The sequence below is a fragment of the Oryctolagus cuniculus genome, chromosome 1 (assembly GCF_051225735.1).
Source record: "Oryctolagus cuniculus isolate XC-2025 breed Fujian yellow rabbit chromosome 1, ASM5122573v1, whole genome shotgun sequence".
NCBI classification, from domain to species: Eukaryota; Metazoa; Chordata; class Mammalia; order Lagomorpha; family Leporidae; genus Oryctolagus; species Oryctolagus cuniculus.
In genome coordinates this window covers 57,780,065-57,806,799 of record NC_142867.1, presented here as the reverse complement: position 1 = coordinate 57,806,799, position 26,735 = coordinate 57,780,065, and the positions used below count along the sequence as shown (strand labels likewise).

Below are 26,735 nucleotides of genomic sequence, written 5' to 3'. Positions count from 1 at the left end.
CCAATAAGTCTCCCCACAATACGGCAATGAGAAGGCTCGGATTTGGTTTGCCTGCTTGGTAGGGCTTGTAAGTACCTGCAGGCAGTTCTAGCAGAGCAGAGCATGACCTGCAGGGCACTGAACACAGGCACGCATCAGCGCCTAAAAACCTCCTCACAACATGGTGAAGAGAGGACCCGGATTCGGTTTGCCTGATTGATAGGACTTGTAAGCACCTGTGGGCAACTCTAGCAAGCAGAGCAGAGTGTGTGCCGCGGGGCACCGAAGACAGGCGCGTATCAACGCCAAAAAATAAAAAGAAAGGGGGATCTGTGGGGAGCAACCCGGACTAGACTAAGTTACTGGAATTAAGACTTATTCTATACATCTGCTCTCCCACAATATGGCGCTGAGAAGGGAGAAACAGCTTCTACACAGCTGCCTCCAGTTCAACCAATAAACTGTAGGACCTACTCCTGATTGGAGGAGAGCAGCGTACTCGGCGTGTGGGTAGCAGAGTTGGGATTTGTGGAAGAGGACTATAAAGGAGGAGAGAGACAACATGCACCGGGAACATCTATCTGAAGGAACACCTGTGCAGCCCCCGAGAGAGCCGGCCGGCGGTGTGCCACTCCCCCGCAGAAGTGGGGAAAGTGGCTAGGGGGAACCGCCCTTCCACGGAAGTGGAAGGGACGGTAGCCAACCCGGGAAGAACCAGCAGCAAACCCGGGGAGGGCCGAGCAGACAAAAGAACAGCGCAGGGTCCTGTGTCATTCCTCCATGAAGACAGGGAGTGACATAATGGTGCCGTGACTCGGATATGAAGCCTAGGCAGGGTTTAGTGTCGTTCCTCCATGAAGAGGGGGAGCAACAGAAGTGAAGCAGCCAGGTCTCGAACCAGTGCCCATATGGGATGCCGGCGCTGTAGGTGTGGCTTTACCCGCTCTGCCACAGACCGGCCCCAAGGCAGGGCACTTTAAGAGCAGCCACCTGAATATACTGTTGAGGATTGGGTTTCTGAGCTTAATATATTCATGGCTAAAGACACAGACAAAACATAACTACACAATGGCAATAACTGCATGAGGGTCATTATGCAGTTAATGCCCTATGGTTCTTCTGTTTCACTCTGTTTTAAGGAGGCCAGTATCCTTGTCGCTTCTGTGGTTCCTGGTACACCCTGCACTGGTTCCACTCATTCATCCTCTTCCCACTTACTCTAGAAGCCCTCACCATTTCTTCTGGCTGCATCCCCATAAGCCATAGAGCCTACATTTCCTTCAAGGTTCAATTCAAGATTCAACTGTCAAGGTATTCCACAACTCCCAAAGAGGTAGCCAACTGAAACTCAAGTAAAGCATAGGAACAGCAACCATGGAAGAACTGAAGTCATTGAGAATGGTAAAGGGTCTCAGAGCTCACAGCTCAGTGAGTTCTGATCTCCAGGGCTCTGGTTGATCCCTATGCCCCACTGGTCTTCTATTAAAACCTCCTGGCTCCATTCTTACCTCTAACCCTACATTTCCTGAAAATTGCAGTGTCCATGATCCTGGAACGCAAGTGCACAGAACTTTCCCTAAACTTGATTCTTATATTAGCAGAAAGCGCTCTGTAATCCCAGTCCTCAATTGCTGCTCCCTGATACACTCTCCTGAGGGTAGCTCTTCGGATACTGTAGTAGTCACTAATGCTGCTCTCCTAATGTTTCCTTTTTCAAAGCAAATGGTAGAATTTCACTTCTCTATCCCCTTTGAGATGTGATCATGTGGTTTACCGATACTGTAGTAGTCACTAATGCTGCTCTCCTAATGTTTCCTTTTTCAAAGCAAATGGTAGAATTTCACTTCTCTATCCCCTTTGAGATGTGATCATGTGGTTTACCCTGGCCAGTCAAACGTGATTAGAAATGGTATGTGTCACTTGTAGGTGGAAACAGAGACAGTGTATATTCATTTATGTTCCCAATTCCTGCGTGGTAACTATAGAGATGGAACCTCCCTCTGCCTGGGTCCCTGAGTGAGTACAAAGTGAAACAGGGCAACTCCTCCTCCCAGCTTTTTACAGCAGAAAGTACTAAGAACAATGAGATTTGGGGTCTCTGCTACCTAAGTCACTTTCAAGAAGTCTTAAAAAGAGTGAGTTAAATCTGCAACCACAATGATCAATAAAATCATAATTACTGCAGAACTCATATGCAATCAGTACAATGTGACAGCCCACTTATTTAGGCAGCCCCTGCTTTGCACAGTCCTAATATGCATTAATTTCAGCTAACACAATTTAGTTCAACAGCATTAGCCCCCCAATGGCAAAGTCACCATGCTATGTTAAGTTTAATTGCATAAAGCTCAAACTTCACTGCTAGCCCTTCAGTTTCCAAATCAAGGAGGTGCTTATCTTGATCTAAGACCATTTATAGGATTTCTTGCAGTTTGTTGCTGGGTTGACACTTGGCTTCTGCTATTCGGGTCACTCACAGACAGTTATCTGTGCTATAATGTTGCCTCCTTGTCTCCCAGGGAATTAGATAGCAGAGATGAAAGTACAACAAAGAAACTGAAAGCAATAATGCTAGAAGTGAAGCTGAATCATATGTAAATGGAGTAAGAGAAGAAACAGGGGACTATGGGAATGCTGGGATGGCCACAGTTATGGGAGAGTCCAGGTATGCGGCCCAAGGAACTCAGGGAGGGCGAACTTGATGTAAACGAGGTGGTCACAACAGAAAGAGTGAAGGTGTTTCACAGGAAGTGATGCCTGCGAACACTGCGTTTAAAGAACTTTGAGAGCTACTTGAGGACACCGAAAGCACAAAGGTCATAATGTTGCAAGCGGATCCACATGTAGACAGCAGTATGACTAACTGCTAAGGGTAAAAAGATGCTTCCTCTACACTGTAAGCTATAGGATGAGAAGGTAAGCACCATTAAACTAATCTTGACAAGTATTTTTACAGCAGAGACTAATTCTCAGTATTTCTGATATTTTAAATTACAGTGTACTCAATGAACATTACCTTTACTTCTGTCACTTTTCTATGTACTTAAACAAACTGTCAGACAGCTTTTAATGCTTAAGATCACTTTGCACAGTTCCAGCCTCCACTGTCATTTTTACTGCCCTGCACTAACATGAAAAGCAAGGGTTACCTATATTATCTGGAATCTACACCTCTTAGCAATTTTTCAAATGTTAAGTTAGCATTTACATACACCCAAGAGCTGGGTGGTTGACCCTCTATGAATCTAGAGTGCCTTTGTAGTCAAAGAAATGATCCTATTTCTCATTCCAGTGAGACTGCAGAGAAAAAAATCAAAGCATCTAGAACAGCGATATTATCCCCACAAAACACTCTATGTTAGCGGGAAATTTTTGACTGTACCTCCTACATCTAGTTGATTTCAAGCCTGGATCAGTGGTACTGAGCTGTCCACAGTCCACTGACAACTCAGTATATGCACATTTCTTGCTTGCTATCCATGCAGGAACTGCATCAGACATTTGGACTAAACAGTAACAAGTGGCTCACACGTGTGTCGAGTCTTCTAGGTTAACATATATTGCAAATGAATAAATTAACCAAGCAAGAATGCGGTAGAATTGTTTGGGCATACAGTGAGGATAAGTCTATCACCTAACTCAGAGCACTAATCTCTGAACTCTCTTCACTGGCTCCACCAGGTCAGACCCGGAACTCCTCAACTGGGAAGCAGCACATGGCAAGAAGGCAGCAGTACAGTTTGATAATATGAGGCTCTCACAAGTAGAGACTTAGCTTTTTGGTTAATAAAGTTCCACTTGTTTAACCAACAGATAGTTAAAACTATTAGTTTTATTTTGCAAAAATGAACACTCACTGATGAGCAACACTGGCCAAATGCTAAGATTTGGATTTAGGAGACAGGCTTTTTTTTTTTTTTTTTTTTGACAGAGTAGACAGTAAGAGAGAGAGACAGAGAGAAAGGTCTTCCTTTACCATTGGTTCACCCTCCAATGGCCGCTGCAACAGCGCACCGCGCTGATCCGAAGCCAGGAGCCAGGTGCTTCTTCCTGGTCTCCCATGCAGGTGCAGGGCCCAAGCACTTGGGCCATCCTCCACTGCCCTCCTGGGCCACAGCAGAGAGCTGGACTGGAAGAGGAGCAACTGGGACAGAATCTGGTGCCCTGACCGGGACTGTCTCCCAGGAACATTCACAGGAAGCTGGACTGGAATTCCAGCGCAGAGGAGCCAGAACTCAAACCAACACTCTGATAGGGGACGTGGGTATCTCAAGCTGCAGCTTAATCTACTGTATCACAATGCCAACCCCAATAAGTACTTTTAAATGAATGAATGAATGAGAGATGGCTGGGGTGAAATGGCATGAAAAAAAATTGGCAAAGCTAAAGGAAACATTCTGGATATTTAGCTGAGTCATCTTTTTTATTTTTGTAAATAACAAGAATACTTCATTTTGTAATGTTTCTATGAAAAATTTTGATAGAAAAATTGAACAATTTATAAAAAATATAGGATGGTCAACTTTATAAACTTAATACAACTCAAATCAAAACAATGAGGTGCCAATTTTCATCTAACAGATGGAGGTAAATTTAAGCTTGATCATATCTTGGAGCATCTGAGGAAACAAGCACTCTCATTTACATGTTTTCAAAAGAGAGTAAATTAGCAATAACTTATCAAAATATATAATGCAGATTCTCTCTGATCAGTAATTTCATTAGTAAGAATTTAATCCTTTTTTTTTTTTTTTTTGACAGGCAGAGTGGACAGTGAGAGAGAGAGAGAGAGAGAAAGGTCTTCCTTTACCATTGGTTCACCCTCCAATGGCCACTGCAGCCAGCGCACCGCACTGATCCAAAGCCAGGAGCCAGGTGCTTCCTCCTGGTCTCCCATGCGGGTGCAGGACCCAAGCACTTGGGCCATCCTCCACTGCACTCCCGGGCCACAGCAGAGAGCTGGACTGGAAGAGGAGCAACCGGGACAGAATCCGGTGCCCCGACCAGGACTAGAACCCAGTGTGCTGGCACCGCAGGCAGAGGATTAGCCTAGTGAGCCGCGGCGCAGGCCAGAATTTAATCCTACAGATATGCTGACGCAACATGCAAACACATTTACAGGGACATTTGTTGCATCACTGATTGTAATAGGAAAGATGTAGAACAATTTGTTTAACATATTCATAAGAGACTATTTACAAAATAATAGTGTATCCATAGTTGGGAAACTGTTGTTTTTTAAAAATACAAAAATATTCCTTACATATTAGGTGAAAAACATAATTTATGTAATATGAACCCATTTCAGTGTGAAATACACACATAAAAACATACAGCCTTTTAACAAAGAATATACAAGATACCTAAGAGTGCATATCTTTACTGAAAGGGAATAAGGGGATATGATGACAAAGTTAAGTTTCCTGTTTCAAAATCTCCCAAGAATGTGAATTTGTTCATCTCTATTTGTGGCCCATTCATCTTTTTAAGTTTTTTTTTTTTTTAGCTTCAAGATTTAACAATTTAAAAAATTCTGCCATATTCATTTTATATGTAGATATGATATACATGTTTTTTCATATGAAATTATATTATTGAGGTCACTGGATATCCTTGTGGGGAAAAATATTCAATCTTGACTCCTATATTACACTACATACAAGGATTAATTCATGATAGAACAGACTTAACTGTGAGGGCTGGAAACAAAAGCTTCAGGCAGAAAACACAGGAGACTGTGTATGCTCATTACCTCGGGATAGGCAAAAATTACTGGGCAGAGCACAGAGCACTAATCATAAAACACACAAAAAAATTGAATTTCATCATCAAAGTTAAACACTAGTCATCGAAGGACATCTTTAAAAAACTGAGAAAGCAAGCAACAGACTAGGGAAAAATTATATATATATATACATACATACACATATACACACACATTAATGTATCTGTGCATGTACATCTACTTGTTACATTTATAAATGACACACTTAAGTGACATTAAATACATATAAATGACAAAAATCTCATATCCAGAGTATATAAAGACCCTCTACAAATAAAAATAATAAATAGATGTAAAACCAAAGAAAAATGGGGAAAAGACTTGAAAAAGGCATTCTACAAAAGAGGACACCTAAAAGGTGGATCAGCACAAGTGAAGGTGAGCAGCCAAATTTGTCATTGAAGAAATACAAGTTCGAGCCACAAGAAGATAGAACCACCCATCTACTGTGGCATTTGGATTTTAAATTTTGACAATAACAAGCACTGGCAAGGATCGATTCTCATAGGGTAGAAAAGGACAATCACTTCAGGAGACTTTTTTTGGAAGTTTCCAGTAAAGTTAAACATAGGCTTTCCTACTTTATCACCCAGCTATTTCTTTCTTTCTTTTTTTTTAACTTTTATTTAATGAATATAAATTTCCAAAGTACAGAATATTGATTATAATGGCTTCCCCCCCATAATGTCCCTCCCACCCGCAACCCTACCCTTTCCCACTCCCTCTCCCCTTCCATTCACATCAAGATTCATTCTCGATTCTCTTTATATACAGATCAGTTTAGCATACATTAAGTAAAGATTTCAACAGTTTGCTCCCACACAGAAACATAAAGTGAAAAATACTGTTTGAGTACTAGTTATAGCATTAAATCACAATGTACAGCACACTAAGGACAGAGATCCTACATGAGGAGTAAGTGCACAGTGACTCCTGTTGTTGACTTAACAAATTGACACTCTTGTTTATGGCATCAGTAATCACCCTAGGCTCTTGTCATGAGCTGCCAAGGCTATGGAAGCCCCCTGAGTTCACTGACTCTGATCATATTTAGACAAGGCCATGGTCAAAGTGAAAGTTCTCTCCTCCCTTCAGAGAAAGGTACCTCCTTCTTTGATGACCCGTTCTTTCCACTGGGATCTCACTTATGGAGATCTTTCATTTAGGTTTTTTTTTTTCCCCCAGAGTGTCTTGGCTTTCCATGCCTGAAATAGTCTCATGGGCTTCTCAGCCGGATCTGCATACCTTAAGGGCTGATTCTGAGGCCAGAGTGCTGTTTAGGACATCTGCCATTCTATGGGTCTGCTGTGTATCTCGCTTCCCATGTTGGATCGTTCTCTCCCTTTTTTATTCTATCAGCTAGTATTTGCAGACACTATTCTTGTTTATATGATCCCTTTGGTTCTTAGTCCTATCATTATAATCAATTGAGAGGTAAAGTTACAGACAGACAGAGAAAGGTCTTGCATCCATTGGTCACTCCTTAAATGGCTGCAACGTCCAGAGCTGGGCCAATCTGAAGCCAGGAGCCAGGAGCTTCTTCCGGATCTCCCACACGGGTACAGGGGCCCAAGGACTTGGGCCATCTTCTACTGCTTTCCCAGGACATAACAGAAAGATGGATCAGAAGAAGAGCAGCTGGGACTAGAACCGGCACCCACATGGGACACCGGCAATGCAGGCAGAGGCTTAGCCCACTATGCCACTGTGCCAGCCCTCACCCAGCTATTTCACTCTGAGATATATACCCAAGGGAAATGAGTACATAAAATATGCACATATTTGTGCAGGAATATTCATATCTGCCTCATTTATACTAGTCAAAACCTAGAAATAACCAAATGTCTAACAGGGAAAAAAGATAAATACACTGTGCTATATTCATACAATAAAATGCTACACAACATTTAGAAACTAGTGTTCACGTAAGAACTCGAATCTCACTGGCATAATATTGAGTGAAAGAAACCACAAAAGAGTATATAATGTAGTTTCCATTCATTTAAAATTCATCAACAGATCTATGGTAAAAGAAATTAGAAATTAGTTACTTCTAGGGGCTGGCACTGTGGCACAGCGGGCTAATGCCCAGGCCTGAAGCACCGGCATCCCATATGGGCACCGGTTCAAGATCTGGCTGCTCCACTTCTGATTTGGTTCTCTGCTATGTCCTGGGAAAGCAGTGGAAGATGGCCCAAGTCCTTGGGCCTCTGTACCCACTTGGGAGACCCGGAGGAAGCTCCTGGCTCCTGGCTTTGGATCGGAGCAGCTCCAGCCATTGCAGCCAGGTGGGGAGTGAACCAGTGGATGGAAGACCTCTCTGCCTCTGCTCTCTCTCTGTGTAACTCTGACTTTCAAATAAAAAAAAATTTTTTTTTTAAATTGTTACTTCTGAAAGGAGGATAGGAGAGTTAGTGGAAAGAAATGGGAACAAAGGACTGAAATGCTCTGTATGTTGTCCTAGGTCCCAACAACGAAAATGTGTACATATGAATAAGCTTTCAAAGGTTTATGCAAGGCCGGCTCTGCGGCTCACTAGGCTAATCATCCGCCTTGCGGCTCCGGCACACCGGGTTCTAGTCCCGGTTGGGGCGCCAGATTCTGTCCCAGTTGCCCCTCTTCCAGGCCAGCTCTCTGCTGTGGCCTGGGAGTGCAGTGGAGGATGGCCCAAGTGCTTGGGCCCTGCACCCACATGGGAGACCAGGATAAGTACCTGGCTCCTGCCATCGGATCAGCGTGGTGTGCTGGCTGTAGCGCGCCAGCCGTGGCGGCCATTGGAGGGTGAACCAACGGCAAAAGGAAGACCTTTTTCTCTGTCTCTCTCTCTCACTGTTCACTCTGCCTGTCAAAAATAAAAAAAAAGAAAGGTTTATGCAAAAAATGGAATTAAAACATAGCACAAAATTTCCACAAACTTTTGGAAGCCCCTTTGTCGTTCCCCGTCTTTTTTTTTGCCCGGGGAGCAAAAGGCGAAGATCTGGAACCAGAGGCAGAGACGTGGGCCGCCAGGTTGGAATTCGCCAGGTTAGTCCGGGGAACTTGGACCGAATACCGGTGGTGGCGGAAACGTAAGCTGTGCTGTGTGACTTGCGGAAGCCGCCGCGTGCAGAGAGAGCACGGGACGTGAGTCGATAGGGAACGTGGGGCTAGCGCGAGGCCGTGGTGCGGACGTGAAGGGCGTGGAGACCGCAGAGTGTGCACGCGAAGCTGAGCCGCGCAGAGCCGGGAGCCCGCTGCAGGGCGGGCGCCGGGAGGCCGCGCAGATGAGAGAAGCGCGGGCTGAAGCAGCTCAGAGCCATGAAGCAGCCTCGGGGCAAGGCACCAAGAAGCAGCCTCGGGGCGGGCGCCGGGAAGCCGCGGGAAGTTTAGAAGTAAAATGAGAGAAATAGGAATGCTGGCAGATAGAAGTAAAATAGGAGAAATAGGAATGCCCAGAGATGGAGAAGTAGAGAAAAGTAAGGCCTCCCCACAACACAGCAATGAGAGAGCTTGGATTCGGTCTGCCTAATTAGGGAGACAATAAGCACCTGTGGGCAGCTGCAGGTCACCGAAGACAGGCACGTTATCAACACCAATAAGTCTCCCCACAATACGGCAATGAGAAGGCTCGGATTTGGTTTGCCTGCTTGGTAGGGCTTGTAAGTACCTGCAGGCAGTTCTGGCAGAGCAGAGCATGTGCTGCAGGTCACCGAACACAGGCACGCATCAGCGCCTAAAAACCTCCTCACAACATGGCGAAGAGAGGACCCGGATTCGGTTTGCCTGATTGATAGGACTTGTAAGCACCTGTGGGCAACTCTAGCAAGCAGAGCAGAGTGTGTGCCGCGGGGCACCGAAGACAGGCGCGTATCAACGCCAAAAAATAAAAAGAAAGGGGGATCTGTGGGGAGCACAGATCTGTGGGGAGCAAAATTCCAAGCTGGCTTACGTCTCCGCCTCGGCCTGCACTCGCGGCTTCATCCTCCCTAACATTTTTCTCTACCCGGTATGTTTCCCTAAGTTTTCTTCCAACAATATTCCTCCCTCATTTCTCCTGGCCTCTCCCCACAGTCCATATCCAAGTCTAAGTTTCTTATAGGTTTCACTTTCACTTTCAACCTGCAGTCCGTATCTGAGTCTAAGTTTCTTCCTGCTTTCACTTTAAATCCTAACTTCTTTCCCACAGTCCGTATCCGAGTCTATGCCTAGGCTTTCGATAGCTTCTTCCGGCACCTTTTCTGTCCGGCTTTTCCCTAGGCTCTTTGCTAGTCTCTCTCTCCGGTATTTTCCACTTCTTCCCGTTTCTTCCCTCCTAGGTTTCCTATCCGAGTCACGGCACCATTATGTCGCTCCCCCTCTTCGCGGAGGAGCGGCACTAAGCCCTGCCTAGGCTTCATATCCGAGTCACGGCACCATTATGTCGCTCCCCCTCTTCATGGAGGAACGACACTAAACCCTGCCTAGGCTTCATATCCGAGTCACGGCACCATTATGTCGCTCCCCGTCTTCGTGGAGGAACGACACAGGACCCTGCGCTGTTCTCTTGTCTGCTCGGCCCTCCCCGGGTTTGCTGCTGGTTCTTCCCGGGTTGGCTACCGTCCCTTCCACCTCCGTGGAAGGGCGGTTCCCCCTGCCACATTCCCCACTTCCGCGGGGGAGCGGCACACTGCCGGCCGGCTCTCTCGGGGGCTGCACAGGTGTTCCTTCAGCTGGATGTTCCCCTTAGATGTTCCTGGTGCATGTTGTCTCTCTCCTCCTTTATAGTCCTCTTCCACAAATCCCAACTCTGCTACCCACACGCCGAGTACGCTGCTCTCCTCCAATCAGGAGTAGGTCCTACAGTTTATTGGTTGAACTGGAGGCAGCTGTGTAGAAGCTGTTTCTCCCTTCTCAGCGCCATATTGTGGGAGAGCAGATGTATAGAATAAGTCTTAATTCCAGTAACTTAGTCTAGTCCGAGTTGCTCCCCACACCCCTTCATACATAAAAGTTCATCAGGCTATAAGTTAAAAATATGTGTATTTTATAGTAAATAAATTATATCTTTGCAAAACACTAATTAATTTAAACTAATATTTCATAGATAATTGATATTACACATATTTTCATTGCTGTATAATATTCTATTGTTAGACTATACCATGTTTTACTCATTGTACAATCAAAAGCATTCTTTTTTTTTTTTTTTAATTTATTTATTTATTTTTTTTTGACAGGCAGAGTGGACAGTGAGAGAGAGAGACAGAGAGAAAGGTCTTCCTTTGCCGTTGGTTCACCCTCCAATGGCCGCCGCGGCCGGCGCGCTGCGGCCGGCGCACCGCGCTGATCCGATGGCAGGAGCCAGGAGCCAGGTGCTTTTCCTGGTCTCCCATGGGGTGCAGGGCCCAAGCACCTGGGCCATCCTCCACTGCACTCCCGGGCCACAGCAGAGGGCTGGCCTGGAAGAGGGGCAACCGGGACAGAATCCGGCGCCCCGACCGGGACTAGAACCCGGTGTGCCGGCGCCGCTAGGCGGAGGATTAGCCTAGTGAGCCGCGGCGCTGGCCTCAATCAAAAGCATTCTGACTGATCTTGGATTCTACCCCTTTACACAGTTCAACAAACATTATTTTAAGTGCCTTCTGTAGTGAATGTGTGGAAGCTCCTATCAGGTATACCTTAGAAGTGAAATTTCTTGGTTGTAGAGTATGAGAATGGTTAACTTTCTAAGATAATACCAGACCCTTTCCCCAAAGTAGCTGTGCAATTAATATTCCTATCAGGAATGATCAAGAAATACTCTATCCATATCTTTCCCAATGTCTGGTATCAGCTGGCTCCTTAAATTTGGTTTATCTCAATGAGGTCTTGATTTGCATTTCTTGATCACTAATGAGACAGAACATCTTGTATGTAACCGGTTAACTAGTCAGATGTTTCCTCTTCTCTCGGGTTAAATGCCTGGTCCTATCTTTGTGCCTACTTTGCACTACAGGGTGTATTTGTCCTCTTGTATTGAGTTCTGAGTTATCAAAATTTCATGATATTAACGTTTTGCTGGTGATTTGAACTACAAAAGACTTCTCCCAGTTTATAACCTATCAATTTTTCTTAAGGTGTTATTTTATGAACAGAAGTTCCTAAGATTAAATGGTCAAGTTAATCCGCTTCTTTTATGTTACTGTCAGTGGTCTCTTGCTTATGAAATCCTTTCCTACAGATCACAAGGTCCAAAGGATATTCACCTCTATTTTCCACTGAAACTTTCAAAGTTTTGGCTTTTAATATATTCGATTGTTCTGGAGTCAATGGTGTCCGTGATGCAAGACACGAAGCCACTTTCATGCTTTTCCACATGGATAAACCTTTATTCTGAACGGTCTGTCTTTTTCCTACTCATCTTCTGTGTGATCACTGTCACAAAAGGTCCAGATACACATGGATTATGTTCCTGTGTCCACTATTTTACCCTATTGGTCAACTTGCTTATTCTGGGGCTAGCACAGTGGCACAGCAGGTTAAGCCTTTGCCCATGACACCAGCATCCCATATGGGAGTTCTGGAGTACCATTGGCTCTGCTTCTGATCCAGCTCGCTGCTAAAGAGCCTGAGAAAGCAGTGGAAAATGGTCCAAGTGCTTGGGCCCCTGCACCCACGTGGGAGACTGGGAAGAAGCTCCTGGCTCCTGACTTGAGACTGGCCCAGCTCTGACCATTGTAGGCATTTGTGGAGTGAACTAATGGATGGAAGATCTCTCGTTTCTCCCTCTCTCTCTGTCACTCTTCCTTTCAAATAAATAAAAAATACTTGCTTATTACTGTTCCATTACCCTAAACTATGCTCATTAATACTCTTACAGTTCCCTAACTCTAAATATCTAGAAAGAGAAGACATACAGAAATCTCTTGCCTATTTTTTAAATTTATCTATTCTTTGATAAACATTTGTGATCAGGAAACCTTGTGTAATTTTGACTGGGTTCACACTGAATATGTATGTCACTGTAGGAAAATGAACTTTTATATTAAGTTCTCTAATTCATGATTATGGCATATAGTTATACATTTATTTAAGTCTTTCTTTAATGTTTTTGATAAAATTTTATAACTTTGCTTAAAGAAGTCCTATAAATCTTATGTTGTATTTATTCCTAGATTATTTTTTATTCTCTAATAGCACTTTACATGATGTCTTCATTTTTATTACATTTTCTGTTGTTGGTTGCTAGCAAACAGAAATGGAATTGACTTTTGTACATTACTCTTAAATGCAGCTATGTTTCTCAGATCTCCTATTTTTTCTAACATTTTGTAGATACTGTAAATAAGTTTTATGTCTGCTTTGTAATTCTCACACATTTAATTTTTTCTTATCTTACTAAGGTCAACAATGCTGGAAAAAAAGTATTAAAAGCTGACTTCCTTGACTAGTTTTGCTTTTGTTTTACAATTTGAGAGGCAAATGCCCACAGTGGCCAGGGCTGGTCCAGGCCAAAGCTGGGAGCCTGGATGCCATCCAGCTCTTCCATATGGGGGCCAGAATCCAATCACTTGCTCACTCACCACGGCCTCCCAGGATCTGCATACGCAGGAAGCTGGAGTCAGGCAGAGCACTGAGGATCAAGCTCAGGGCCTCGGATGTGGAACTCAGTGAGCTAAACACCAGCCCCACGTACTTCATTTTAAAGGAAATACCTCCCACATTTCTTATTCTATTTGCCTTAACCTTTTATCAGATTAAGAAAGATTCCTTCTATTCCTAATTAAATTATGAATGTAGGATCTTATTATGAATGTTTTCTTTGAAGCGATCACATGCTTTTTCTCCTTTTATGTATTAATGTGAGTATTTATATTCATGGACTTTTTTTGAAATTAAACCACCACGATATTCTTGGGGAAAACCTAAATTTCTCATGATATATTACCTGTTTATACACTCAGCTGGATCCATCTTGGTAATAATTTCTTTAAGGTTTTATATTTATACTAGCAAGTAAAATGGACAGACTACCTTTCTCATAGTGCCGTGGTCTGGTTTTGTTACATTATAGTATACAGGGTATATTCTTAGAATAAATCAAGAAAAAATTTCCATTTTTGATGGATAAGAGGAGAGTTATAAATTTAAGATGAAAATTTGCTAGAACTTATCTGTAAAATCATCTGGGTCTGGGGTTTTCCTTGTGAAAGATTTTAAACTGATAGTTAAATTTCTGTAATAATTATAAGACACTTCAAATTTTCAATTTATTCTTAAACTAGTTTTGTGAAAATACACGTTTCTAGGAAAAATATTTTCTACGAAAAGACATTTTGTCTAAGTTTTCAGACGTATTAGTACACAGTTGTTGACAGTATCATCTTTTTGCTCTGTATCATCTTCATCTCTGTCTTATCTGTGACTGTATTTCATTTTTCATATATGGCATTATTTTTTGCCCTTTCTATTTATTTCTTAATTTTGCTAAAGATTTATCTATTTTACTGGTCTTTTCAAAGAACCAATCATTGGACTTGTTGATCTTCTCTATCCTACCTCTGTATTCTAAGTAGTTGATTTGCTTTCTTGGTTTTATCTTTCCTACTCTTTGAGTTCATTTTAATAGGTTGTTTTTTTCCTGAAATTAAAAGTGGGATATGTAGACTTATTGATTTTAAACATTTCTTCTTTTGCCAAAGCACACTTTTGCTGCATTCCACTGGTTTTGGTATGCTGCATTTTCATTATCATTCAATTTTAAGGTTTTATAATTTTCTTATTAGGATTTACTCTTTAGTTCATGAGTAATTTAGAAGCATGTTATTTAATTTCAAATATATGTGACTATTTGATCTTATCATTACTTTTAACTTAATTGTATATTATTAAAGAACATGATCTATGTTAAAAATGTATTGAGCTTTGCTTGTTTTATGATCTAGAACAAGATCAATTTTGGTAAATGTTTTATGGGTGCTTGAGAAAATTTATATTTTTCAGTTGTTGACTGCAGAATTGTGTGTACATGTCTAATATGAGAAGTTAATTAACTATGTTGCGGCTGGCAGTGTGGTATAGTGGGTAAAGTCATCGCCTGCAGTGCTGGCATCTCATATGGGAATCAGTTTGAGTTCCGGCTGCTTCACTTCTGATACAGCTCCCTGTAATGCGCCTGGGAAAGCAGCAGAAGATGGCCCAAGCACTTGGGCCTCTGCACCCACATGAGAGATCCAGAAGAAGCTCCTAGCTCTTGGCTTCGTATCAGCTCAGCTCCAGCCATTGTGGCCATTTGGGGAGTGAACCAGAGGAGGGAAGACCTTTCTTTGTCTCTCCCTCTCTGTAGCTCTATTTCTCACATAAATAATTAAATCTTAAAATAAAAGTACTTTCAACCCATTTACCTGTAATTATTTCTATATTTGGAAGTTTCTACTAAGTTTATTACTTCAATTTGTCCCACCATTTAGATGTTTAATTCTTTCCTGTTTTATTTATTTTCATTTGTATATTATTTATTGGAAAGGTACAGAGAAGGAGAAAGGGAGAGGAAATGGGGGGGTGGATCTTCCATCCCATAATTCACTCCCCAAATGCCAAATGGGACTGCAGCAGGGCAGAGCTACGAGTCTGGAATTCAATCTTGGTCTCTCACATGGGAGGCAGGGACCCAAGTATTTCAGCCATCACCTGTTGCCTTCCAGGGTACACATTCATAGGAAACTAGAATCAAAATAGAGCAGGACTTGAACTCAGGCACTCCAATACTGGATGTGGGTGTATTAAGCAACATCTTTTTTTATTATTATTATTATTATTATTATTAATTTGAAAGGCAGAGTTACAGAGAAGCAGAGGTAGACAGAAAGAGAGAGGGAGGGAGGGAGGGAAGGAGGGAGAGGGAGAGGGAGAGGGAGAGAGAGAGAGAGAGCGAGAGAGAGAGCACATGAGAGAGGTCTCTCATCCGCTGATTGACTCCCCAGATGGCTGCAGTGGCCAGAGCTGCGCCAATCTGAAGCCAGGAGCAAGGACCCTCCTCCAGGTCTCCCACACGAGTGCAGGGGCCCAAGGACCTGGGCCATTTTCTACTGCTTCCCCAGGCCACAGCACAGAGCTGGATCAGAAGTGGAGCAGCTGGGACCTGAACTGGCGCCCATATGGGATGCCTGCACCGCAGGCAGCGGCTTAACCTGCTACGTCACAGCACTGGCCTCTAAGCAACATCTTGCATCAGACACGCATTCCAATCGCTGCCTATGTTACAAATTTGGTTTCTACATATTCTTTTTTAGCACATGTTCACATACAAAGCTCCTGCTCTCTGCCCAATGCTCACTGTGTGGACATTGTTGTACATGTCAATTCTGTGCTATTCTCAATATACTTTTTTCTTTTTTTTAAGTTACCAACAAACTTTACCAAGGCATTTAAAGACTCTTGCTGCACACAGTTCTTTGTACCACCTCCCGATTTGTTTTTTCCTACTACGTAAGTCATTCTAGCCAGTGTTTTAACAGTAGGTCTCTTGTGAAAACCCCTCCAAGGCCTTGTATATTTGAAAATATTTTTATCATTCCCTTCTATATGAATGACAACTTGGATAAATATACATTTTTAAGTTTAAAATGTTTTCCTTTAATACATTTAAAATATTCAGTTTTTCTCACATCCAATGCTGCTACTGAAAAGCAGGATGTCAACATGATTCTTGTTCTTTTATATCATTTGCTTTTTCTCTCCGGGAGATTTTAGAATTTTCTCTTTTATATGTTCTTAAATTTCATTATGTCTATTTGTCAGGTTGTTTTGTTTGAAAAGCAGAGAGAGTGAGAGAGATTTCTTCTATCTACTAGTTCACTCCCCAAAGGCCCACAACAGCTGGGGCCAGATCAAGCCAAAATCGGGAGCCCAGAACTCACACTAGGTCTCCCACATAGGAGGATCCAACTATGTGAGCCAGCACCTGCTGGCTCCCAGGGTGCGCATTAGCAGGAAGCTGGATCAGAAATGGAGTCAGGATTTGAAACCAAGGGCTCCGATGTGGGATGGGGGCATACCAAGTGGGGTCTTAACTGCTGCACCAAATGCCCACCCCTAAACTCTCGCTTTTAAAGGTTTATGAAACTTGGCCTGTGGGTTTACATTCCCTAGGAAGTACTAGCTCCTTGGGAAAACAGATTGAGGAACCCCAGGCACTAAAAACTTCAGTTAAGGATTTCACCCTTACCCACTTCCTCCTCCAAGGAGAAATCAACCTTAGAAGGAGACTCTCATAAAGTACACTCAAATAAGAATCCATCACTCACTTGCAGCATTTGGGGCTAAGAGGTAAGGAGAGTCAATGCAGAAAATCAGTTGGCCTTCCCTATTTTTAGCTTCTCACTCCAGCAGGACTTCCGCGCTGTTCTGAATGCGTTACTTCAGACCCCTGTGAGACGCCAGGTGCCGATGTCTCAAGGCAAACTAGGAGACAGGGCTGCTTTTGTCTTCCTATTTTAACTCCCTGCCTTGGCTGCAGCCTCATCTACCGCACACACCACCTCAAAACATTCCTTTATCTTTCCAGGGTTTCTCACACTGTTCTCTGCATTCTGGTCTCATGAGGTTTCTCTCTAAAGTGACTGCAGGTTTAATCTTCAGAGAAGGTGCGGCAGTGTGTGTGAACACAGTATCTTGGCAGGAACCAAGGGCCTCCTCCAGCTGGCCTTCCGCTTGGTGGCTTTTGACATGTAACTCAAACAGCTTCAAGGAACTGAATGATGCTGCTTTCTCTCCTTTCCCATCTACTAATTTACCTCAGGTCTCACTGCCTGTACCTATAAAAACTAAAACCAACAATACAGTTGATGCTGAACACTGTCTCGTTCTACAATACTCAACAATGCATGGATGAAGTGACTAGGGGTGGGGAGAGCAGCCACATTCATCCACTAAAGAGATACATTTCCAATATAATTTTGCTTGTTATGCTAAATGGTTATAATAATCAAAATTATGTTCTTTTGATTAATTTTGTGCTGCTAATAACAGTAAATCATTTTGAATCATTTTTAGACAGTCTTAGGTTTATAGCAAATAAAACCAAAAATTCATATTTGAACTTTTTTGCAAAATGGCACCAAAGACAAGGTGGTTAATAAAAGCTTTTGAAGCAAAAATATATATTACATTAGAATAAAATTCTGTAGAAGAAGTAAAATAGAAATACAAATTCAAAGAGAAGAATGAGCTAAAGTTAATTAAAGAAGAATTTAGTCATAAACTTTAAAAACTGGATGAGATGGGGCCGAGCACTGGCCTAGTGGTTAAGATGCTAGTCAGGTGCCACATCCCGTAGCAGAGAGCCTGGATTTCACAGCCGCCTCCAGCTCCAGACTCCAGCACGTTGCTAATGCAGACTTTGGGAGGCAGCTGTGATATCTCAAGTCATTCAGCTCTCATCAACCACGTGGAAGAGCTGGACTGAGTTCCCAACTCCAACCCCTGGCCATCACAGGCACTTCAGGAGTCAACAAGTGAATGGGATCTCTCTTTCTGTCTGTTTCTGTCTGCTTCTCAAATAAATCAATTTTAAAATTTAAAAATGGTGCCAGCACCACGGCTCAATAGGCTAATCCTCCGCCTTGCGGCGCTGGCACACCAGGTTCTAGTCCCGGTCGGGGCGCCGGATTCTGTCCTGGTTGTCCCTCTTCCTGTCCAGCTCTCTGCTGTGGCCCGGAAAGGCAGTGGAGGATGGCCCAAGTCCTTGGGCCCTGCACCCACATGGGAGACCAGGAGAAGCACCTGGCTTCTGGCTTTGGATCAGCGTGGTGCGCCGGCCACAGCGCTCCAGCGCTTTACCAACGGTAAAGGAAGACCTTTCTCTCTGTCTCTCGCTCTTACTGTCCACTCTGCCTGTCAAAAAAAATTTTTTAAATGGATGCATTAGATGTCCTACACTGGCTAAAAAAAACAGTATCAGTTTTATTTAAAATTATCAATATTTGTAATATATAGGAAATTGCATTCTCTGCAATTTAATTAAATGTGTAGTGAAAATTTTTTAAAAAACTTTTACTTATTTATTTGAAAGTCAGAGTTACAGAGAGGGAAAGGCAGAGGCAGAGGCAGAGGCAGAGAGAGAGAGAGAGAGAGAGGGAGAGGGAAAGATCTTCCATCTGTTGGTTTACTCCCCAAATGGCCACAATGGCCAGGGCTAGGCCAGGCCAAAGCCAGGAGCCAAGAGCTTATTCCAGGTCTCTAATGTGTGTACATAGGCCCAGTGACTTGGGCCAACTCCTGCTGCTTTCCCAGGCACATTAGCAGGGAGCTGGATAGGAAGTGGAGCAGCCAGGACTTGAACCGGTACCCATATGGGATGCCAGCACTGCAGGCAGTGGCTTTACCTGCTACACCACAGTGCCTGTCCCATAGTGAAAATTTTAAACTTCAACCTAAAAAAATCTGAGAATAATCACCATTTTCAAAATTCTTTTTGGAGGGGCTGGCGCTGTGGCAAAGCAGTTAAGCCATATCTTGCAGTGCCAGTATCCCATCTGGGGATCCATATTCGAGTCCCAGGTACTCCACTTCCAATCCAGCTCTCTGCTATGTTCTGGGAAAGCAACAGAAGATGGCCCAAATTCCTGAGTCCCTGCACCCATATGAGAGACCTGGAAGAAGCTCCTGGCACCTGGCTCCTGGTTTCAGCCTGGTTCGGCCCCAATCACTCATTGCAGCCATTTAGGGAGCAAACCAGCAGATGGAAGATTTCTTCCTCTCTGTCCCTCCTCCTGTCTCTGTACTTCTCTGACTTTCAAACAAATAAATATTTTTTAAAAATTATTTTTGGAATAATTCAAACATAAAAATTTGAATAGACTGTTCCAAATAACACAGAACCAGTAATTCTAGAACTTCTTTTGTGTTACACCATTTTCTGTCACCTGAAAAAGTTTTGACTACTTCTCTTACTCTCTTCCTTAACACTTCCACTTGGTTGCAAAATCGTGTTGATTTTCTGTCTTGTCTTCCCTCTTCTGTTCCTACCCAATGCCCTAGCATCAATCTTTATTACGTCACCCCAGTACTACTTCAATTCTCCAGTGTCTACTTGCCACCAAGCAAAGCAGACACACTGCTGTCAGGTAATTCTTCCTGAAGCCTGTCCTGGCCAACAGCACACATCTACAGACCCACCAACTGACAGGGCTGACCCATGAACAGTGCCAACACTTGCTACCTGCTCCTAACCCACCCCGAAGCCCATTCGAGTCTGTCTGTCTCCTGACTCTTGGTTCAACTCCCCACTGAAACTCTGCTTCTACCCCTTAGCCATGACCTGTGTAAACAGCCCCCCAGATCCAACTCAAATTTATTCCTAGGGCTCCTCCAGCTTCAGACTGTCTCAGGCAGGGCACTCTATCAGAACAGGAATTCTTACTTGAGAATCTAGCTGCTAGCTTTACTCTCCAGGCTCTGCCTAAGTCCGCCCACATCACCCTGCAAGGGTTGGAGGGACAAAAGAGAAAACTCATATAGTATGGCAGAGAGTAAGACGCCTTAGTGCCTTTCCGTGGTGACCCACTGCCAAATAAGTCAAGGCCTCAGTCTTGGTCAAGGGCCGGAGTAAAACCACTCTAACCGACCTTTTCAGCTTCATTCCCCACAACTCTACTTGCCTCCTATGGTTTTACGGAGGAGCACTATTACTATTTTCTAAATATACTTTATATTTTTATCTCTATAACTTTGTAAAATTATTTCTGTCTCAAATATCCTTCCTTATCTGCCTGACTCCAACATTTTCACTCGTTCTTACAGAGCCAGATCTATTACATGTTAACTCTACTTCTAAATATGTTTTGGAATGCCCTAGAGGGAATAATATGTCTTTTTGAAAATTCAGTAGTACTACTATATTTATGTTATTGTGGATTTTCTTAAATATTTAGAAAATGTTTATTTATTTTCATCTATTTGAAAGCACAGCTGGTGAGAGAGAGAGTGAGAGAGATCTTTCATAAGCTGACTCATCCCTAAAATGATGCGACAGGCTGAAGCCAGGAATCTGGAACTCCATCTAGGTCTCCCACAAGGGTGGCAGAGGCTCAAGCACTTGAGCTATTGTCCTCTGCCTCCCAGGATGCACCAGCAGGAAACTGGATTGGAAGCAGAGAAGCTGGGACTTGAACCAGAACTCTGATATGGTATGTGGGTGGTCCAGGCAGTGGCTTAACCTACTGCCCCACAATGCCTACCCCCTATCCTTGTGAATTTATAATTCTTCGCCTGTGTTTTTGTTTCAGACTCTTTACTAGACCATAGGAAACTGTGGGCAGGGGCTGTGCCAAACAGATCCTTGTGTCATTCATTGCACCTAATAGTTATTCAGCATTTATTGAATTACTGAGTATACATCAACACTTGCATATTAACACACCAAGTGGCCTACGCCAGGAGCATCATCTTAACATAATTTTTATAAAAGTTTCATTAACCAAGGATGCATATTCATATACATAAGGTAATTCAGAATTTAAGAATAACTATGCATAGTAAAATAAAGGCAAATATCTTAACACATTTAGGAGAAAAATACGGAAGGAAAAAAATTACAGCCAACAAGTAGGCATCAGAAAATTTCCACCCTCTTATGTAGAGTGCATCTGTTAAGCCTAAAGGTCAAACATTAATGATCAAAACCTGAATAACAACTTGTAAATTAATGAACAAGGGCCTTGTTCACAAATTAAGAAAGACTGTTCTGAAATTAGACTCTACACCTTGATTACAAGTGCCTTTGCAAAGTGTGACTTTAAAGCAAAGAACAGACTATAACTTGTGGTAAATTATTCAACGGAAGGGAATGTGTTTTATCCATCTTTGTGTCTGATGAATTAAAATGGAAAGACACTTACTAAAATCAATACGGCCATTTAAATTATTGTTGTCCTATTTAAAACAGCTCACCCTGAAAGACAGATGCACCATAACAATAATTTCTTCCATCTCAGAGAGTATGCAATTGTTCTTCACTCTATATGGAATGAAGTTGATTCTCTTTAACCTGAAATTTAAGTCCCTTCACTATTTTCTTTTCTTAGTCTTAAAATTTTCATTCCTTTTCTACTTTTATTTCCCACTTCTTTCTTTCAAGCATCCTATCTGTTAGTCAAATTGAATTTCCTGATTTCACACTTGCTTGTCTCTGTACCTCTGGTTATTTGTCAATTTCTTATGTCATTTATCATTTTCTTTCTTGCATTGTACCTTACACACACCTTGTTTTCCTTACTAGATTGTAATTCCTTACGTCAGAGACCATGTCTTACATGTCATCATATTTTATTACCTAGCACAGGGCCTGGCACATGGTAGGCATAAAAAAAATATGTTAAAGGAATACTTGAGGTATGAACAATACCAACAAAGCTCAAAACTGGGAACTCACTTTTGACAAGCAATAGAAGAAAAATTATTGCCTTAATTTTATATAGCAGTAGGTTTTAAATATAAGTGAGCATAAGAAATACCTGAGAAACTTGTTAAAAAAATGTACATTCTTGCTGTTACAGGGAACTGGAAGGAACACCAAGAGGCCACTGCAATTATCTAATAAGAAGCAATTATCTCCTGAACCACGGTAGACAGCAAGGGGGTAGAAAGAATCAGATGTAAAAGAATAATGGCACACTCCTGGCAATGGGAGTTATTATCAAGCTCTTCCTTTGCAGGAAAGCCATTTCTTGGCTGTTTTTTCTTACACGAAACCTTTGACTTCTAAAATCAAGATGACAATCATGTGTTCATTTGAAATTCCACTCACTCAAATGCACACAGGGAAATAATAATTTCTCTCATAATATTTTTCAGATATGTTCCATGTTTCAAAATGCACAATACATAGGCTGAACCATAGAAACTTTTTATCCAATACAGCTCTTTGAGAGAAATGTTACTATGGACTAGGAATTGCAAAAGATAAGCTGTGGTTATAAAGCAGCAAGGCACTGAGAGAACTATCCTATTTTCTTTAGATTATTTCAAACAGAAGATATGAATTGTAGGAAGTAAGACTTCAAGTGGTTAAGAAGAAAAGAGTTCTGTCTTTCAGAAGTTTGTAAAATGCCAGTATTCTAAATTTCATACACTGAACTCCTTAGGATAGTCCGATATAGTACACAATATCTGTCACTTCTCTATCCATTTGGCAAAGACTTCAGAGAGACAAATGTTACAGAGGCTCAAAAATGGAGACTTCTGGAAAAATGACCAAAGCCAGAAATAAAGTTGTACTAATTAGAAAACAAATAATTAAATGGCCAAACCCGAATGTTGTGTGATGCTGACAAGAGATAAATTTCTAAGGCACACCATCTGTTTTACAGTTTTTGTCTTGCTGTACTACAAATCTATTCAGTACAGTTTTTGCAATGATCTAGCTGCTAACTCATTTGCACAATTACTTTAGGCCAGAAATAATTATTGCATTGAATCCTTTGAGAGATCAACACATTCATAGGAGAGGGCAGAGAGAATCCATTCTTGAGTGAAGATTATTATTTTTTTAGCTCTTAAAAATGTTATTCAAAGAAATGACTAGAATTTACCAAAGGAAAATGAGGGAATTTAAAAGAAAAGTGATACCACTAAATGCTTATGGCACCTACACATATCTGTGCTTCTGCTAAATGTTGTAGTGTCTAAAGGCATGTTGCAGGGACCTCTTCTCTACCCATATTTTCTTCTTGATTTCTCTCTCCAGCTCAATGGATTTACATGGCATCTATATAATCATGGTTCTCAGATTTCTAACTCTAGCTCAGACTTGTCCAGTTTCAGATTCACGTATCCAATTATCTATCCGATATCTCTACTTGGGTGGAGAGAGACATTTCAAACTTACTGTATAATTTCAAACTTGATTCACCACTACTACTCGGGGAAAAAAGAAAATTCTGATTCTCCCAAAGTGTTCCACAACTCAGTAAATGGAACAATCATACAACCAGTTTTAGAACAAAACTTAGATGTCATCCTTAATTCCTCCTTTATTCTCATTCCTCATCTAATCGATCACCAAATTCCATCAAATTATACCTCTAAAAATACTTTGTGTATTTCTCTCCATCTCTATTGCTACCTCCCTTTCTAAGCTACTATCATCTCCCAATAAAACTACTTAAATATCTACCTCATCTCCTATTTCCAAGCTATTTCCCATCTAAGCAGCCAGAGTGATCTTTTAAAATTATAATTATATGCTAAGTTGCATTTCAAATGTAATTATATCACATATCCCCACTACCTAACACAGTTCTAGCAAATAATAGATCTGTAATTTGATTGATAGATGAATACTGCTTAGTAATATTCCCATGCATCTCTATTAATCTCCAGGCTCAGTTCTCATACATTTTCTGAGATACCAACAGACCTATTCATTTTCTGAACTGATCATTTATTGAGTATTGTATTAATTGGGACTGGGTTAAGTAGCATCTTTTATAATGTCTTAAATAGGATGGAAATTTGTTTCCAACTAATATGAAGAAGTACGGAGGCTGGAAGTCAAGGGTTGGAATGGTGGTTCTATCAGCCACAGGTCCTGGTTCCTTGCTTCCTGTTGCTTTGCCATCCCTACTTTTTATAGATTCCACTTTTGGTCTAATGAGGCTACAAACCCCAGCCACCACATCTGCATTCTGGTCACCAGTATGAGGAAGGGCATAAGCAATGTCATAGCCTCCCCATTTAAAGATACACTTACATGGCATTGACTACCATGCTAACTGGCACAGAGACTGAAGAATAGAGCCTTTTAACTGGGCAGCAATGTTGCTAAACTAAAAGTCAGGATTCTAATTGCTAGAGCAACAAAGGAGAATAAATACTGAGAGGTAAGTGGCAGCCTCTTTCAAAGTTCCTATTTGTGATCAGGTAATGTCCTAGGTTTGGGGATAGTGATCAGTAAAGATTTCAAATGAGGTAAGACCCATGGCTTGGAGATGTTGGCTTTTCTGGGTACTGGAAGAGTCCCTGTATTCAAAGAGAGGTGAATGGTTCCAGAGCCTTTCATCACGGAACTATCCAAACTGCTTCAATATTCCACAGTGTTAATAATGGGCATTTTTCAATTGTGTCCTACTGGACATGATACTTGTATAACACCAAACAAAGCATCGTTCATTTAAACCTCTATCTATCTATCTATCTATCCATCCATCCATCCATCCATCCATCTATCCATCTAGGTCTGTGGTAACAGTTCCAACAGTAGGAAAATATCCATTTCAGAAATATGTTAAGACACATTTTTTTTACCTTATAAAAAGGTGAAATTCATTGACTGTTTTTAGAAAACTATCTACAGAACTACAAGGCCAAATGAAAAGAAACCAGCAGTGATAGCAAGTCTGAGAGAGAAGAAACAACACCGTGACTCACTGTTAACCACTGGTTATCGAGGAGTTCCTTAGCGGTGATTCTGTGAGCAGGATCTACTTTCATGAGCTGTCTCAAAACACTTTTAGCTGCAAATAAGGGAAAATGTTAAAAATTCTCATCTGTCTTAATTACAATTAATATATATTCCAATTAATTTAGAGTTAATCTATACCACATGAAGGAAAAGGTGTTAATTATACAATAAATATCAGCAAAACTGGCTAATAAATAAAGATTAAAGTCTAAAGTGAAAGTTGTTTTTAATATTATTTGAAAGGAAGAGTGACAGAGATAGAAAGAGAGAGGAAGAGATTGAGAGAGAGAGAGAGGTAGAGAGAGAGAGGAAGAGTTAGATAGAGAGAAAGATGCTCTATTCATTGGTCTATTCTCCTAATAACCCCAACAGCCAGTACTGGGCCAGACTGAATCCAGGAGCCAAGAACTTCATCAGGGCCTCTCACATGGGTGGCAGGAACCCAAGCCCCTCTGCTGCCTTCCCAGGTGTGTTAGCAGAAAGCTGGATTGGAAGCAGAGCAGCTGGGACTAGACCGTCACTCTGATATGGGATGCAAGCAGCACCTTAACCTGCTGCAACACAATGCTGGCCCATAAAGTTAAGTTTTATTACCTAGATTACCTAGTTATTGGTCTATAGTTAAAAATTAGCTAGATGATGAGCAAATTTTGATTTTTACTATGGACTTTGTGGTTTTGTGGATTTTTTGATTAGGAACAATCAAAGTGAAGACATCTTTGTTTCTGTAAGTAAATAGTGTTTATTTCTGGAGCCAGCATTGTGGTGAAGCAGGTTAAGTCATAGTCTATGACTCTGGCATCCCATATGGGTGCTGGTTCAAATTCTGGCTGCTCCGTTTCTGACCCAGCTCTCTGCTAATGTGCCTGGGAAGGCAATGTAAGATGGCCCGAGTGCTTGGGCCCTGCCCATCCACATAGGAGAACCAGATGGAGTTCTCAGCTCGGCTCCTTGATTTGGCCTGGCTCAGCCTGGCCATTGTGGCCATATGGGAGTGAACCAGCAGATGGAAGATTGTTTGCATGTGTGCAGGCTCTCTCTGTCTTAACTCAGCCTTTTAAATAAATAAATCTTTTTTTTTTTTAAATAGAGTATTTATTTCCACAAGTAAGTTTAATGACTAAACAGAGATTTCAAGCATTTGAATTACTGGCCAACTTTCTTATATTGCTTTGGTAAGTTATAAAAATACCTTATACTTACCATTTTCACTTATGGAATTCCAGACTGGATTTTCAAAACGTAGTTCTCCTTTTTTTATTAACTCAAAAAGTTTCTCTTCTGAGCTTGCCATAAAGGGTGGGTCTCCACATAATCTACAACAAAGACAATCATTTTATTTAAATTTAAAAAATCAGAAGCTTAAGTTTCCACAAAAGTCAGGAACAGTGGTGCTTCATGTTTAAGTAAAGAGTAAGAAGAGATGGGAACCTCTTTGGATATCAAAATGGCAGCAACAAGACTGTCCAAGATTAGTGCTAGGCTCTTGTCTCAACATGGGAAGAAATGACCCGGAAGAGGACATGCAAGAGTTCTCCCAAAAGTTTGTGGAAAACAATTAAATAATATGTA

At 41.8% G+C, this 26,735-nt stretch overlaps 1 protein-coding gene across 17 annotated transcripts in view; it reads right to left on the bottom strand.

The window, feature by feature from the left end:
• The window catches only part of STK33 (serine/threonine kinase 33), a 181,974-nt gene that overhangs the window by 11,056 nt on the left and 144,183 nt on the right, over positions 1-26,735 (bottom strand). For all 17 annotated transcript variants that reach the window (XR_016231565.1, XM_089329213.1, XM_070073880.2 and 14 more), the window contains 2 exons: positions 26,367-26,479; positions 25,130-25,215 (listed from right to left, as the gene is read on the bottom strand). Coding sequence is in view for 16 of the 17 variants with exons in the window: in XM_089329213.1 (XP_089185339.1) it covers positions 25,130-25,215; positions 26,367-26,479 (199 nt within the window). In the remaining variant the exon portion in view is untranslated. The remainder of the gene's footprint in view (positions 1-25,129; positions 25,216-26,366; positions 26,480-26,735) is intronic.